This window comes from Loxodonta africana, chromosome 2 (assembly GCF_030014295.1).
Source record: "Loxodonta africana isolate mLoxAfr1 chromosome 2, mLoxAfr1.hap2, whole genome shotgun sequence".
Taxonomy (NCBI): Eukaryota; Metazoa; Chordata; class Mammalia; order Proboscidea; family Elephantidae; genus Loxodonta; species Loxodonta africana.
In genome coordinates this window covers 76,662,413-76,679,694 of record NC_087343.1, presented here as the reverse complement: position 1 = coordinate 76,679,694, position 17,282 = coordinate 76,662,413, and the positions used below count along the sequence as shown (strand labels likewise).

Genomic DNA, 17,282 nt, shown 5'->3' with positions numbered 1-17,282 from the left:
AAACTGGCTCTTAAAGATTATTTACATGTTGATTACTTGGGAAATAACCAACCAAAATATGTTTAAAAAAAAGTGAATTTTTTTTACACAGTATGAAGTCATTAAAGAGATTAGACAATACAAAAAAAGCAGAATTCTTTCCTGAATAAATGAAAATCTGTGGTACTCAGTTCACTTACTAATGCACTATAACATGGAACTGCCAAACATGCATTTAAATTATATTAAATACACTTTCTGTTTCCAACTTAGGTTGATCAGCAGCTTTTGTTCTGTTAGAATCCTTCAAAGAGAAAAGCTCAAACAGGAAAAAAGAAGGCATATATAAAACAGTAAACACTGACCTCCTGAGGTTCCTACAACATAAAAATATTCAAGTAGAAAATCTACATCACTTAGCAGCGGCTATTTCTGTAGCTGAGCACACTAACAGCGCTTCAGTGTGTAAGGAGCGGATGAAGTAAGCCGTGCTTTCAGCATGCCAAGAGGCAGAAACACTGGAATGTAACAAAGACAAACTCACAATTTCATAGACACTCAATCAACATTCAACACTATTAAAGACTACACCACAAGAATTAAGTTGCTTTATATATATATATCCCATGATGTATTAAGTTTTATCAGAACAATAAATGCTAAATCAGAGCTTACCTCAAAGAGAACTTAAATGGCTTCTGCAAATTCCTGTGCTATATACTACGTATCTGAAATAAAATTAGGGAGAAACAAACTAACCTCAAGGAAGGGGGAGAAACAACAAAAAACTAAAAGCCCAATCTCAAGGTTGTTAGTAATATTTTCTATTTTAAAATTAAACTTCCTTTTAAAGAGGTCAAATGACTATGAAATGGGCACAATCTTATAATTTTTATATATCTGCCTAATTGAAAACTAATTTTTAATCAAACAGATGACAATATGTAATTATTAATCACAGGCCCAGGTAGCTAGGTTGTTTTTAATTACTTATTTTACTGTTTAGATAATTTTGTCATTTCTTCCCATTTAAAATTTACTACCTATTCCTGAATATTAAAATATCTTCCATATTAAATCCTAAAAAGTATTCGAAGCACTACTGTGTATTACTGTAATTTAAGGATAAAATAGCATCACTATTTTGGTTTTGCAGACTTACTAAAAAGCAAATTTTGAGCTCTCAAAGAAACAATGGTATAGAAAACAAAATGCCACACTTTGGATCGAATTTATAATTTAAAAAATAAGGGGGAGGGGGCATTACCGAATATGACACAATGTAGGCTCTACAGACTGAAATTTGCAAAGCCAAAGTAAAGGAGGTGAAAGAAGACGTTAAAAAAAAAAAAAAACAAAAACAAAAACGCAAACACACATACACTATAACAAAAACCTTTCTGCATGCTATCATGCATTTGAAATTTTTTGAACCGGTATTTATAAATTCGCACGCACACAGCTGAAAAACTTCAGTGCAATGGCTGTATCATTCAACACCTTTAGAGAACAGAACCATGCAAAGAGGAGCAACTGCTTATAAAAACGGTTATTCAGTATTTATTCTGCAATGCAAAGGTGACAAACTAAAATATAAAAAAGGTTGTTATGGCTTAACATTTTTGTTGCAGATTAAATATGCAGCATTGAAAATGGAAAGGTGTGGCTTCGTCTCTGACCAGCAGAGTTAAAAAAAAAAAAAACAACAAAACTCTCCATTTTCCTTCATCATCATGGGATACACTGTTCAGGCAATCCAAATTAATAAAGACTTGCACTTTCGAATGGACACAAAATCAAGTGTACCAGTTAGGTTTTCACATTCACAGTATATAAGAAAATACACATGGAAGGAAAAGTAAAGGGTTAACTTAACAAGGATTTATTCACAGGAATACATGTAAGTAGAGAAAAATAACAGAAAAGCTAAACAAATGAAATGAAGAGGATCCAAGCCAACTTTCACTCTGTAGCTTTTAACTTGCACCCTGTGTGCATATATCTAGGGCACAGAGGGCCACCAACATGCGCCAATACAGTGTAGGAACCCTGCATTACATCCATTAACTTAAACATATCTTTAAGATCATGCTTTGAACAGAAAAGGAAAGCTTAGAAGGCAATATGTTGAGTGGGAATAAACATCGAAATATAGCAATCATGTCTTCAACTTCTACAATTGTCCTTATGTGCCAACTAACATTTATGCAGCCTTTTACAGATCTTTTACCATGTAATTTTAGAAGTTTTGATAAAATCACTAGTAGTATATAACCATGCAGAAAGCACATCACACTGACAGCACGGAGGCAAAGATTTTGCACAGGTATATCAGCTTTCCACATTGTGCAGGTTACACACAATACAATATCAATCTTATTCCTAACAGATCCTAAAAAGATTATTTCGAGGCCTAGCTGTAAACTACAGTACTTTATATCTATATTCTTAATAAAATTAAAATCCACAAATCTTAAAAAGGAATTTTAAATGCAGGGCTATATTGAATTGGTAAACTGCAACACAAACTGGCGCAACATAGGTAAATGAATACCAATCTCACTCTATGTGATGCAAGCATGCTACTTTCCCACTAATTTAAATTACTTTCAATCACTATGAGCCAGAACGCATGCCTGAACCTTAAACTGCACATTAAAAATAATGTCTTGGCCTAGAAATGAAATCTATTGAAGTACAACCATCAAATTATATCTACTACATTAATGTTTTAATGTAAAATTAAGATGTCAATCTTTAGTTTGATATGCCCAACCCCATTTATTCCTCCCTCCCTGCCCACCCCACAAAGGTAAAGGAGTGACTCATTTGGCATTTCACAGGGTGCTTCATTGTTTAAATTTGTTTCATTTTATTTCCAACTTTTTCTGGGGTACCTTAAATTGTAACTTCCAAGAACCTGCTTCTATTATGAGTAGGCAAGCTGATTTTAACTCTATTAGCTTCATTTGTGTAGTTCTTCATCAGCATGCAAAACAAGGCCCCACCACGTGGGAAACTTATATAAAAACTTTTAAATAAAAAAAAAAAAAAAAAAAAATTAAAAAAAAAAAAAAAAGCTTCTCTTCTGTTTATAACCCCCTTTCTTAGGTTTCCTTTATTGTGCGCTATAGAATTTATCCTCTCTCTTAACCCGATGCATCATTTATATGGTTCTTGTTTTGGTACAATTCCCCGTAATATTCCAGAATGTACTGTTTTGTGAGTAGGCTGAATATTTTTTTTGCTTCTTCACATCCAGTGCAGAGTTGTAATTGGAGACAGATTTCCACCCACAAAGGCTCCAGATGTTAAAACGTTTCCCAACATCGACTTAATACAGTGACGGCAACACCTCCCTCCCGCCCCTCCCAGTAGGGTTGGGATTGTACTGTATTCCCTACTGGTTTACCCTTCCCCCCTGTAAAGGGTAACATTTTCCCTGGGTGCAGAGGCTCCCTCATAGTCTCCAAGACTGAAGGACCTATAAAAACAAAAACAAAAACAATTTTACATTTTAACAATTGCTTTTTTTTCTTTCTAGTCACTGGAATGTAAAATTAATCAAGTAATAATGCTCTTTCTACCTATAAAGAAAATGAGAAATTAGACAACTTGCCTAAGATCATGCTAGTCAATTATAACCATGTTGCTTCCTTCTCTTATGGCTCTGAATTATCACCTGCTTCAGACATGAAAAGTGAGGGGCAGGCTGGGGACAAGCACCGAGCAGTATATAGATGATATGTGCCTTGTAAGACACCATCAGACTCATTCTTCTTTTATCACCCCTTTTGCACAATGGGATCCATAGGAACTACCTATTTTTTACTTACAAGGTGATCTTATTTCCTTCAAAATTAAACACTTTTTTTTTTTTTTTTAGGACAATCACTTTCTTTAGTGAGAGTTAAACGTTCTTTTTCCCAGTATTTCCCAATAAAACAATCCATCAAATTACAAAGGTACATTAGTTCGTTTTGCTTCTCTCATGTTTTAGTCTAGAAGGTACTGGAAGTCCTCATTACTAACTCAGAAAAAATCAGCAAATATCAAAACACTTCTTCAATGTTCCTAATTAATAACTCTTCTGACTCTGCTTTTACTATACTCTTAGGCTACTTGATATTCCTGATAAGGACTTTTTTCAGGGTTAATATAGTTTTAATGAGAACACTAGGATATAAAGGTGGCTTACTGGGAGATATTTAACTAGTACCTGACAACGGTCCTTTCACAAAACTCTACTTATTACCCATGCACGCCAAACTTCAGACATTTATGAATGTTCACGTGAATTCAGACAGCAATTAAGTACAAGCAAACCCTTTTCTCTTTCCTCTGAAAAAGGGAGGAGTACAAAAGGGCAGGAATAAAAGTTACGTATCTACTTGTATCTCTAATTCTGAAACAACAGAATTCTTTCGTGCTGTATATCAGAACAGTGATTACCACAATTAATTCACAACTGGTGATGTGACGGAGACCACAGAAGGTAAGAAATCTGAAAATGCTCAAGACTTAGCCCACTGTTGAACCTTTCAGCCCTGTGAAACCTGAAGTCATTTTCATCTACTGCATTCTCATGATTTAACATAAGGGTGGATCAAGCAGTTTTCCGAAATGCTAAAGGTACAAAACAGCTCTGATAACTCAAAGCCAAAGTGGGACAACATATGCAAAAGACTCTGAGACATTCCAAAGGCTGTAGCCCATTTCTATTGCCTTTTAGGCAAGATCACTTAAATGTTGAGATCTTTCAAGGTTTAAAAATTAGCTCAGAGTAAGTAGGTATGCAAACAAGCAAGCAAAAACTCCAATTTAACATAAAGGGTAATTCAATTTGGTGTACACCCTCTATACACATACACTGAGTACTCTACCCCGGGTACCCACCCCCTAGTTCTTTGTCAAACATTTCTCAATTCATGTTCAAAACATAAACAAGGGTGTCAAAACCCTGGTTCACCGTATCTAACCCTCATGACGCTAACATTTATTTAACTAACTTACTGGCAACGTACTAAGTTCCAGCATTGCATATACTAAAGTATTTAATCCTCACAATAACACAGTGAGGGAACTGAAGCTAAGAGTCTAAGTGGACTTACCCAAATCAAAAGAGAATCTTCTACTATCCATCTGGAAACCCTGGTGGTGTAGTGGTTAAGTGCTACGGCTGCTAACCAAAGGGTCAGCAGTTCGAATCCGCCAGGCGCTCCCTGGAAACTCTATGGGGCAGTTCTACTCTGTCCTACAGGGTCACTATGAGTCGGAATCAACTCAACGGCACTGGGTACTGGGTACTACCCATCTAAAAACAAAGTGCTAGGCACCTTATAGGTGCTTAATCATTAATATCTGTTGAAGAATGAATGTTAAATGTTCTTATCTTCTGAGGCAAAACCCAGTTCCAATTCTATTTAAGTTCTTCCTAAAGCTCATGGCAGTGAAAGCCCTTGATATATCGGAGACTATAAATTCTTGAACCATTTTTACCCCATCTCTGTGAATACTGGTGTCCTCTAGCAGATGCAATGTTGCGAAATCCAACTGGAATACCATCTGGATTTCTTTCTTCCTAGGATTCAGAAGTGGAGCCATTCATTTTATTTTGCTTGCTAGCTCTCTGCAAAAATTTGCAAGCTTTCATTTAAATACTTTGAATCTTAAAGTCTAATACAGCACCTGAGACTATGTTTTATTTAACTGCTGGGTTCAACTCCTACAGAAAATAAGTACCTTTTATTCTATTTAGTAGTTTTTAGACTGTACCCCTAACTTTCTTCATCCCCAAAACTTCTAAACTTCTTGTTACTTACCCCTAATTATGGGACTGCAGCTTAAGTGTGCAAGATTAAACACCATAAAAAGCTGCAAGACGCTCTTTTAAGGGAAGAGGAAACTGGTCAGAGAAACGCCTCCAATTTTCATCCCCAACTTGATTTTTAAATCCATGAAGGATCTGCAAAGAGTAAAAAACATTAATCAGTAACAAGAGAAAATTCTACCCATTTTAAAGCAGCTGTTCTCAAATTTTGTTGGATTCTACACCATTGCCCACTTTGACTAAAAGCAACTCCTAACACATACTCAACTTTGCTTTGGGAAGTTTTGAATTCAGGAAGTGTCCTATTTGACAGCTTCTGACATCATAACTAATGAAAAACAAACACAAAAGGTACAGAATTCATCCAAGGGATAAAATTTTTATGTTAAACTTTTTGAAATGGTAAATATACAGGCTTTGGGCTCATGGCTGCAACGTACTTCATTAGTTTTAATGGTGAGTCAAATGCATAACAGCATTTCATTTATTGTTATGGTTGATTACTGACTGGAGAAAATTAAAACGGGGTACCAACAAGGCAAGGAAGTATATAGGCTTAATCACTGGGGAGGCCATAAAGATTTCCTCTGTTCAACAGTTTGAGGGTATACTATAATCTCTGTCAGCCATCTTGGAAAATACATACTATTTTATGTAAGTAGGATAATGAAAACATGAATTAGTGGTACTGATTGGGAAGATATTTTCAAAGTGTGTGGTCTACTGATATGAAGTCACTGCTGTATCTTAAGATCATGCCATCTTCTTTATCAAGAAAAAAGACAATACAGAATCTAACCTTTAAAGAGCCTACGTTTCATACAAAATACAAAAGCAATTTAAACCTTCCAACTAGGATTGTAAGAGTCCCAAAATGATGCACTGGAGCCCTAGTGGCACAGTGGTTTAGTGCTCGGCTGCTAACCAAAAGGTTGGTGGTTCAAATCCACCAGGCGCTTGGAGGGAGAAAGGTGTGGCAGTCTGCTTCCATCAAGATTTACAGCCTTGGAAACCCAAGGGCTAAGTTCTACTCTGTCCTATAGGGTTGCTATGGGTCAAAATCGACTCAATGGCAATGGGTTTAAATGATGCATTATAATTAGTTACCTTACAGAACATGTCTCTGAGATCATCTTTTGGGCTAATCCATGATGCAACAGCATCACAAAAAAATATAAAATCCTGTAACAAGAAATACATGTTAGAGTAATATTATGTTTGTCAAAGCCAGCAAAAAGATATATATATATATGAGCCTTTAGGGTTTATGTCATGATAGAATCTTGGCTAAAAAACGAACACATTTAAAATCGACTACGATCATAAAGAATTCAAATGATTACTTAATGGTTGTCCTTATCATCCCACTATCAAGGAACCTCCACTCATTCAGTTTATACTGGAAGCTTTTACATCACAAAACAAAACTCTAGTCCAGTAAATGTTTAGCACCACCAATAGACTAAAAGCACCAAATCAGCACCCATTTAAATAAAGACAAACCTTCATTTACTGAATTAAAGAAATACATAAATTTAGTTACTTTACAGTTCTAACTGGCCTGGATATATCTGAAAGCCAGCTTAGTATATACCAAATCAGCTTGACCTGAAGTACAGGACTGAATAGATCTAAATTTCAAAACCCATCGTTAGACAGAAACTTAAATGAAATGACCAAAAGTTAGAACAACAACTATGCAGTTAGAAACAAAACTCATTCCAATCCAGCACCGACCAAAACAACAACAAAAAAGGATAATCGGGTTATTCTGACTACAAGAACAAGGTGACAAGTGGTACATGTTTTAACTTTCTTCATGAAAATATTTTTCTCAGCTTGAGTATCATACTGAAACATCAACAGCTCAACACAGAACATTCAAGATATTGCTGGTTTTAACATGTTAACTCCTTTAAATATTACTATTAAATTCAAAGAACCTCAATAATTTCTATATTTACTAATACTAAAGTATATGTATAAAATAATTTTATTTAAGCAAATACACTGCCGCTTGCTTAAAGTTCATATTTATTCAAATTATGATTCCTCCTATCTTCCAAATATTAGTCTGATGCTAAAAATTTAAATTTGCACATGCCTAGAATTTATAATAAAATTTAAACATAAAAATAAAACATTTTCTCTTAATCACAATTCAAATAAAGTTAAAAAGTAGAAATTTCTACCAACTCTTAAGTTGTTAGTGATTTCACTACTATTTATTACTTTTATTGTCTTAAATATTAACTCAAAAAGGAAAACAACAAAAATCCTGGTGGGAAGATGCTCCTTTTTAACAAGGTATGTTACACAAGATACCACCTGAAACACATTTAAGATGACACAAAAGTCTTCAAAGTGTTAAAAAAATAAACTGAGTATCAGGAGATTATTTTTCAACTAGGGAATTTTTCTCAAGTATACGTATATCTTGTTCAAGAGCAGAAAATGTTTTATGATTATAAAAATAAAAGACTTTTATTTGTAATTTGTGTTTTCAACATCTATCACCTTCATCAACTTGAATTTTTTAAAAGCTGATAATTCATAATGTTTTAAGATAGGAAATATCAAAAGTCTCAATTTAAAAATGTTCGAAGCACCTTTTTATTTTCAAGAAATAAAAATTAAAATTCTCAGGAAATAAATGTCAACCTAGTTGATCTAAAAAAAAAAAAAAGGAAACTTTTATCACCCAGAAAACCACATAAAACATACAGTTTAATGAAATATTTTAGGGCTACTGGGCTAATATCCTTTCAACTATGACAGATCAAGAAGTAAAATTTTGCCGGTCACTCCGGAAGCCCGTCCGTGTGCCCTATTCCAATCTCAATCCCTTATCTATCCCCCGAAAGGAACTACTACCTCAACTTTTACAGCAATCACTTCCTGTATTTCTTTGTAGTTTTAACGCTCAAGTGTGCATCTCTATCAGCCAAAATTTAGTTTTGCACTCCTCCATGCTTTTTAAACTGATTTGATATATCTTAGGTCTCTTGGAACGTATACATTCCCCTTGCATTCCTTTCTCTTTCTTACAATTTATCTGCCAAAGAATACGGGCATTTAACCTAGTTCCACACAGTCTGCATTGTGATTGTGTATGCACAGTGTAGTTTCCCTACGTTTTGTGTATCCTGCAAATTAGCAGCTGCATCTGGAGGTTTGATCAGACTCACATTCTATCCAAAAAAGCTCAAAATGTCTAAATACGACATGCGCTAAAACAGGAAACAAAATAAGGATTAATAAATCATAAGCTCTCAAAAGGAAAGCGATTTCAATGACTGTTTCAGTATTTTAGTTCGTTCATCACTAAAGTTTTATGTCTGACTCTGGAGAGCATCCTACTATTTGGTCACTCTTTAAATGCAGACACCCTCAAACCTGGCAAATTGATGTGCACAGAGGAGGCACATATGAAATAAATAAATGAGATCGGAACATAGACGAATGAAGCTTTGGCTTAGTTCAAGACCAGAATTCAGTCTTACTCTTCTAATCTACTATCTTATTTCCTGACAAAGATTTAGAATATAAAAACAGGCATTATCATTTCAAAATATTAAGAAATGTGGAATACTTTAAACATGTTTTAATACCTAAAAATTATAATACATATAACATTTTACATAAGTTATAATGCTTCCTCCTTTAAAATTTTATTCAGAATATTAGAAGTTTAAAAACAAATCCTTGTGAACATCTTACTTGGATTACTCCACTGGGATTCACACTGATCATGGTACAAATCCCACGGAATGCTGAATCCTTTTCCTCATTGTCCCTTATGTTTCTCAGAGAGGTGCACCTATTAAATTACAGAATTGAGTTTAGTGTTAAGGTAAAAAGCAGTTTGAGTTAAAACAGTAATGGACAGTATTTAATGGAATAAGCACTACAGTATAAATAATGGTTATATCCAAAGAGTTTTCAGAGACTTTAAGTTTCTCTTACTTCCTGTATGTTAGGCCCATCCTGTATGTTTCCACATAGTAGAAACAGTGAAATTCACATTTCCTTAATAATAGACTGCATCTATGAAAAGAACAACTGATTTGACTCTCCTATTTAAACTACATTAATGATTCAGAGCCATAAGTAAATTGTCGAATTGATTTTTAAAACTGCATTAATTTAAACTGTATTTAAAATTTGTATTCCATTAAACACTAAAAATAACTTGAAAGATTATCAATTGAAAGAAGCAGAACACAGAGTATACTGCCACAATATAAATTATTATTATACTTATGGTATAGATGTATAACTTTTACATCAACAAGCAAATAAGATTTTTGTACATAACAAGTTTAAATATGTATTCTTAAATGCAATCCAAGTTTTCAAATTAATTCTAAAAAAGAAAGGTAATGCAAAAACCTAAATTTTTAGAGTATTTGCATGCATCTTTATTTTTCTGGTGGATATTTAAATGCTTTTTATGTATAATCAAGCTTTTTAACACAGCAAGCATGTGACAATCTTATCCCATGCATCAATTAGTCGTTAGCCACAACATAAAATAAATATACATGACGATGCTACTGAAAAACCTCACAAACCTGATAGGACAAGATTAGTCACATGGTTGGCAATGATTAAGGATTGTGATTTTTGTAACCAACTGAAAATATATCTAAAAGTGAGATAGAAAGAGAAAGAAAGAGTGAAGAAAAATGAATTAAAAAAAAAAGATTGAATAATACACACCAGGGTCTTATAAACTGCTGTAGCATGGGGGCCACCTCTTGAGGACAAACGTAACCAAGACGACCAATTGTTATTGCTAAGGTAACGCAATCACGGTTATACACCACCAAACGCCAACCAAGACATGAGCAAATGAGGGGGAAGGAGAAAAAATAAAGAAAAAACAACAAATAACTCAGAAACAGAAACCAACAGAATTTGTGTATGATAATAAACATAAGATTTCACCAGTGCTGTTTATTACCACCCCCTAAAATAAGGGGCAGCAACATATATGGCATACTCTTGGAAAAAGAAAAACAAAACGAATTAAAAAAACTTTAAAGATTGAGAGAACACCAAAAACCAGGATAAATTTGCTTTTCTCGCCAAATTAAGTGCCAAAGTACCACTGTTAATAAAAAGGCGAGTGATTAAATGGACGGATTTAGAGAATATTCATTCAAAACCAGTCAAAATTTCAGAATTTAATAATGAAATCTAAGTTTTTCTCCGAGAAATATCAGTAAATGTGATTAAATTTCCAAATGGTCTACTCAAACGTACTTCTTTGTAGTTAAAACAGTAAAATTATTTCTCATTTTCCTACATCTATTTTTAAAACTCAACCCAAATTTTGGTGAAGTTTTTTTTTTTTGCTGACTTTTCCAAAACAAACCAGTGGACCATCTGTTGCCTGATATAAAAATCAACTGTTGAATCTTACGTGCTATGGTACCCACTGAACGAATGGATTGGAAAACGGCTGTGCTATATCAAATCCCATTCCAACAAGCTCCTGAGGATGATGGAAATAATTCAGATAACATTCCAGTAATTTCAAACCATATCTGAAATAACAAAACTCTAAAAAAGGAAATTTAGACAGTCCACTGTAATGAGATGTGAAATGTGGACTAAAGGAAATAACAAATATTCTGTTTTGCTCTAAAAGGCATAGCACAAAACAGGTGATAAAACATTATATATTGTTTACATGCTAGTATTTTATTTTTAGAATTTTTAAAGTGGGAACTAATCAGACATGTATATTTACCATCAAAATTCAGGAAATCAAACTTACAAAGAGCTAAAACAAGTGCAACTCAGAACTGCATTCTGCAATTCAAAGGTACATACACATAAATACATTTATACACAACGGGGAAAAAATACGAACAGAAAACAAACCATGAGGAGCTTTAATGGTGTTCTCTCAAAAACTTACAGGTTAACCTTTCATAAAAAAAGGGTGGGGGGCAAAGAAAAATGTTTAAGGATTACTTGAAGCAAACTACACAGATAATACTAAAATCCAGCAGAATCATATGAAGCAAGAGAAAGAAAACCTATGCTCAAAAGACACAAACTATGCAACAAACATTCTCATTAAACAGGCAAGTATGAACAATCCAATGAAACATGCGATAAAGCAGATGATGTCCATTTAAAAAGTTCGGTGTAGGATATACTAATTGGGAAAAAAGCAAATAACTGCATACTAAAGAATTGGCTTTATGAGATTTTAAGATACTGGTAATTAAGCTGTCGTAATCTACAGAGATTAGCTATCAACAATGATTTTATTTTAATAATTAAAAACAAAAGAAAAAAACCTCTTTTGAATAAGAAATAAGAGAATGTTGAGTCTACTTCTGAGAGAAGTAATCCAATGGACCCCAATTGCAGTTCTCAATCGTGGTCAATTCAATCCATCAACTTGAAGGGCATTATCAACTATCTTACTATTTACTTAGGAAATAATTATACTTCGAATATAATCTTATAAATAAAGCCAATTGGTTAAAGGAACTATAACAAATTTACCAGCTGATATCCCACAAGAAACTTTAATATACATTACACTCAACATTTATTTGCAGTTATGCATTCACATTTAAAAAGAAATAAGAAGTTTCTTTAAGTTCAATAGTAATTTCAAAATGACAAGTGTTTCAAATCTAAATGTCATGTACAGGTACTGCATTCTAAAAGACAAAAACCTGACAAGACTTAGTAAGCATCCTATGCACAGATTTTTATATTTTCAGCAAGAAAAATCTGAAATTCACTTTGTGAAATAAACAGTACCCATACAGCTAACTAAACAGCCAGATAACTGTTTCATAATTAAAAGATTTCCTTCCATACCAATAAATACATCTATTTTTAATCACATTAGGGTAAAATAATCTTTCTGTAATTTAAAAACGTCAAATTAAAACTTTCTTATTTAAGAAATCTTATTTTAACCTTTGCCCAGAAATTTTGGTAAGACCCTCCTTGAATATGAATGAATCACTGGAATTATCTTAATATATAAAGAAATGAATATGTTTAATTAAAAATGAAATTTAAATCTTTTGTAATTATCATCATCAGGGAGGAGGGAAAGAAAAGAACCCAATCACTTCCAAGTGTGTTGTACAGTATGGAAGGTACTCTTTAATATAAACATGCTCTCTATAAGCACAAAAGAGAAACAAGCCTCCTAGACATAAATCCCCTAAGGTACTGCTAAAGTTTCCAACTTGAAGGAAATTACAGGATGAAATACAAAATATATATGCCATACTAATAATCAACTGGTCACTAAATTGCAATATACTTTTGGCCAAATTTTTACAAATTAATAACAGAATACATTTTAGGGAATATTAAAATATTGAAATAAGAGAAGAGTGTTTTTTAAAGTTTCTGCAAGCTGGTTTAGGAATACAGCTAAATACCACATTCATTACTGACAATCTAAAATGGCTTTTTAAAAATAAGCTGCGTTTTTAAAGCTACCTTTGCTTTGGTTTCTCTACACTTCTTAATTTAAAATTAAAAGGTAACTAATTTTCTCTTCACCGTAACAGATCAGTCATATGGTACCTGTGTTCTCTAACAACGTCTTTGGTGTGTTGGGTCTGTTAATGATTTCTACAAGCTGGTGCAACACCATAGGGATATAAGGCTGCATCTCTATTCCTAGATCATTTCAAAAAGAGAAAACAAAAAAGAAAAATTTGTACGTTAAAATCGGTGTGAAATACTTTGCTCCTTTAATTAACTGTGATATAAGCTATATAAAGCTCAGTTAAAAAAAAATGATGAAAATATCAAGATATTTATACTCTTAAAGGGGGAAAAAATATCGTACCCATCTGAATGGAGATTTCTCCAATTGCCCAAGTGGCATTGTTGCAAACAGAAATGAACTCTGGATTTAGGTTGGTTCCCAATATTGGCATGAAATCAGCTAGGAGAAAAAAAGAAATTTAAATATTATGTAGTAAACTTCTCAATAGCAGCGTATTGTGCTTTAAAGGTCACCTACTGTGTGAAAACTGAAATATAGGCAAGAAATACCAAGTTCCACTACTAAACACTGCAATACCAAATATAATATTGTAGAGAAAACAGGCAACTGTATTTAAAAAATGGTGGCACAGTGGTTAAGAGCTCAGATGCTAATGAAAAGGCTGGCAGCTCCAGTCTACCAGCCGTTCCTTGGAAACTTTACAGGGCAGTTCTACCGTCCTATAGGGTCCGTATGAGCCAGAATCAACTTGATGACAATGGGGTTTTTTTTTTTTTTTTTTGTATATTTAAAAATATTTTGGAAACTCAAGGGTCAAGAGGCTATCAATATCTGGCAACTGAAATTTCACATGACACAATCCAAGGAAACATAGATTTTGGTATATTTCAGGTGTTGGTCAGAATAATCTTTTTATCAGATTGAGAAAATTCAAAATAAAACCAGTAAAAACAATAGCATGGGATTTTCTTTACAGCTGGCTTTTCACAATTAAAAAACTAATACATTTTTGGCTTTTAAAGTAACTTTTACCTGAATACTCAGACTGTGGTCTCTATCATTTTTCACTGAAAGGAATGAGGGTTCTCAGAGAAATGACTGATTACATTTCCAGCCTAAGGTTAGAAAATGTGCAAAACAAGCCTGGACTATCTTGTCAAACTAAAACGACCCAGGAGTCAACTTGACTAAGCTCTCATTGCCAGTGGGAGGGTATTCTAGGCATTATGCATTCATACTGATTCTGAAAAAACACAAAGAAAAACTGAAGGATACCAGGAATCAGTTCATTATCTTAAAAACTGGTAAATAAGAGAAAAAGAATCAAGTAATTATCCTCCTCTCCTATATGATTTGTACCTCAGAGAAACAATTTTATTATGGCAAGTGTCTTTTTATGCAAATATTCTCATAATTAAAAAAATCAGATTAACATTTTTTAACCCTAATAAATTAATGGACCAAAGCCAGGATTTCTCAACCTCAGCACTACTGACAGTTTGTGCCACATAATTTCCTTTGTTAGAGGGCTGTCTTGTGCACTGTGGAATGTGTAGCAGCACTCTTGGGCTCTACCTACTAGATACCAGTAGCAATCCCCCAGTGTCAACCAAAAACATCTGCAAATGCCTGCTGATGGGAGATACCACCCCTGGTTAAGAACCACTAATTTAAGCAATTACCATGATTGATAAAGTCATTTTTTTTTTTTAAAGGAAAAAAACTAGATACTGCATTATCTCTGGAAGAAAGTAAACACCACCGTTTGTATAGTTTTTTTTAAACCTGGATCTCATTAAACCCTCAGTCTCTAAAATCTAACTACCAATTTATAAGGAATATAAAAGGCAGAAGAGCATACTAAATGATACCAAGGAGATGTAATCAGTAAAATCCAGACTGTGAATAAAACTCTTTAGGACAAATGACCTGGTGTCTTTAACAACAACAAAACACAATGTGAAGGCAGAGACAGGTACTGAAATATTCAGAGTTGAAATGACGTGTGTCTGAGATTTGCTCCCAACTCTCTGGGGTCTTTGCATGGATGGTGGTATATGTGAAACAGAACTGGACCTGTACTGATAACTCCTGAAGCTAGGTAGAGAGCTCATCATACTGCTTTTCCACTTTAAAAAAAATTTTTTTTTTATAATTTACAGCTTAAAAAGTACTGAAATCCTCTTTCAAACAAGTTTAAACTCATAAATACTAAATTAAGCGATAAATAATCGTATGAACATGACAAAAACCAAAACCAAACCCACCGCTGTTGAGTCAATTCTGACTCATAGTGACCTTATGGTGAGTATGACAAGGTTCCCTTAATACAAGAATTCATTATACTTTTAGCAGTTAAGAACTAGAGGAGTAATCAAATGAAAAAACTAATCAGGTTGTTTCTAAATCAAAATTTAAATCACGTATTACAAATAATCCTCATCCCAGACTTTGAGATTTATAGAAAGGAGAGGAACGGGAGAAAAAAAAAACAACACTTCATTTAATCAATGAATTTGACAGGAATACAGGTTATATTATTTAAAGAAACTCTTATCTTCACAAAGGACACGACAAATGCTACCCTATTAAAACAAAAACAAATCATTGTTTACTTTTAACATGATTCTCATTTGAAAAGTTTCCTAAGATATCTGTGAAGTTATGCCGGTTTATCAGAGAAGAAATGCTGATCATTATTATTTCTGCGTACTTCTACCAAAGAAAGAAGCTTAAAAACAAAAAAAATGAACGAACTAGCACGTACTACACAAAGCTTCACCGGTGGGCACATCCTTTAAGCAGTCTTTTCCAACTCTCCCCCAGTCACAGGAATGCCTAAAGAGCTGCTGAAGTGATGACGAACTAATGGCAGTAAGGCACCGGGGTTCCCAAGCTGCCTGCTTCAATCAAAGCAGCTTTACTTGAACCAGTAAAACATGCATTTGTAAGTGTTGAGATTCTGTAAGATTTCAGCTTAATGGCAGAAAACATACCTCATGTAAAAATAATGTCAAAAAATCTTATCCATAGTAGAAAATATTCATACCTATACAAGGCTTAACATGCTGAAAGCAAGCTTTTGTCAGGTCACCTAAGAGGGCAAAGGAACTCTGCCGAACTTCTGGCATTTTATCCTACAAGAAATAAAAAGAAATTAACCTCAATGTGACAGTGAACTAGGTTTCAACTAATTTTAATTTAACAAATCTCACCTGCATGCACTGATACATTAGTGTTAGAATGTTACTTCGTGCTACTAGCTGTTCAATGTTGCCTCCAAGTCCTTCAGCCAGGCCACTCAGTAAATCAAGAGCCACTATCATAAAATCTTTATCTGGAGCCTCATACTGATCTGGTTGAGCATTGTTCAGCTGAAATTAGAAAAATTTTTTGAAAGGATACTTTAAGTCAATTACTAAAAAAGTTTCTATACACTATGCCTATCCCCAGAAAAATGTTTATAATGCTAAAAAGAAAAAAGATATATATATATATAGGTATACATATATATATGTAAAAATACCATGGCTTGTGCAAGAGTCTTCTGTACTAGGTTAACACAACGCTGATACACAGGCTCACAGTACGGAAGGAAGCCAGACTGCAGGGCTGTGGCAACTGAAGATAGGCACTAAAAAGAATAAAGTACACGTGCTAAATTTTTCAAGTATACTTAAGATTATGATAAAACTTGAAACTGTACTCATTAAGACCCTGGTCATTTATGAGCCTGCTCCACTACTCTACAGAAGGTTTATCTTTTCAAACGTTTCCTTTGGATGCCACTCAGAGCTGTTAGTTTGCCAGCCAGTCAAGGAGAGGTTTACTCAGATAAAAATGTTCCTATAATTAAAGGACAGATTTGCAGTATTATGTATGTTCCTATTTTTTTCTCAAATTTAAGATATAGTTATTTATGCTCCCATCCTGGTCAACATGTGGGCAGATTTTACTGGGTACATT

The 17,282-nt window shown here is 33.8% G+C and overlaps 1 protein-coding gene across 6 annotated transcripts in view; it reads right to left on the bottom strand.

The window, feature by feature from the left end:
- Positions 1–1,838: 1,838 nt before the first annotated feature.
- Positions 1,839–17,282, bottom strand: part of TNPO1 (transportin 1) — a 115,607-nt gene continuing 100,163 nt past the window's right edge. For 5 of the 6 annotated variants that reach the window (XM_064272972.1, XM_064272978.1, XM_064272975.1 and 2 more), the window contains 10 exons: positions 16,843–16,950; positions 16,532–16,690; positions 16,366–16,453; positions 13,656–13,754; positions 13,388–13,483; positions 10,532–10,607; positions 9,530–9,629; positions 6,917–6,991; positions 5,802–5,944; positions 1,839–3,463 (listed from right to left, as the gene is read on the bottom strand). In XM_064272972.1, coding sequence (XP_064129042.1) covers positions 5,837–5,944; positions 6,917–6,991; positions 9,530–9,629; positions 10,532–10,607; positions 13,388–13,483; positions 13,656–13,754; positions 16,366–16,453; positions 16,532–16,690; positions 16,843–16,950 — 909 coding nt within the window. In that variant the 3' untranslated portion in view covers positions 1,839–3,463; positions 5,802–5,836. The remainder of the gene's footprint in view (positions 3,464–5,801; positions 5,945–6,916; positions 6,992–9,529; positions 9,630–10,531; positions 10,608–13,387; positions 13,484–13,655; positions 13,755–16,365; positions 16,454–16,531; positions 16,691–16,842; positions 16,951–17,282) is intronic. The other variant, XM_064272981.1, reaches the window with a different exon arrangement.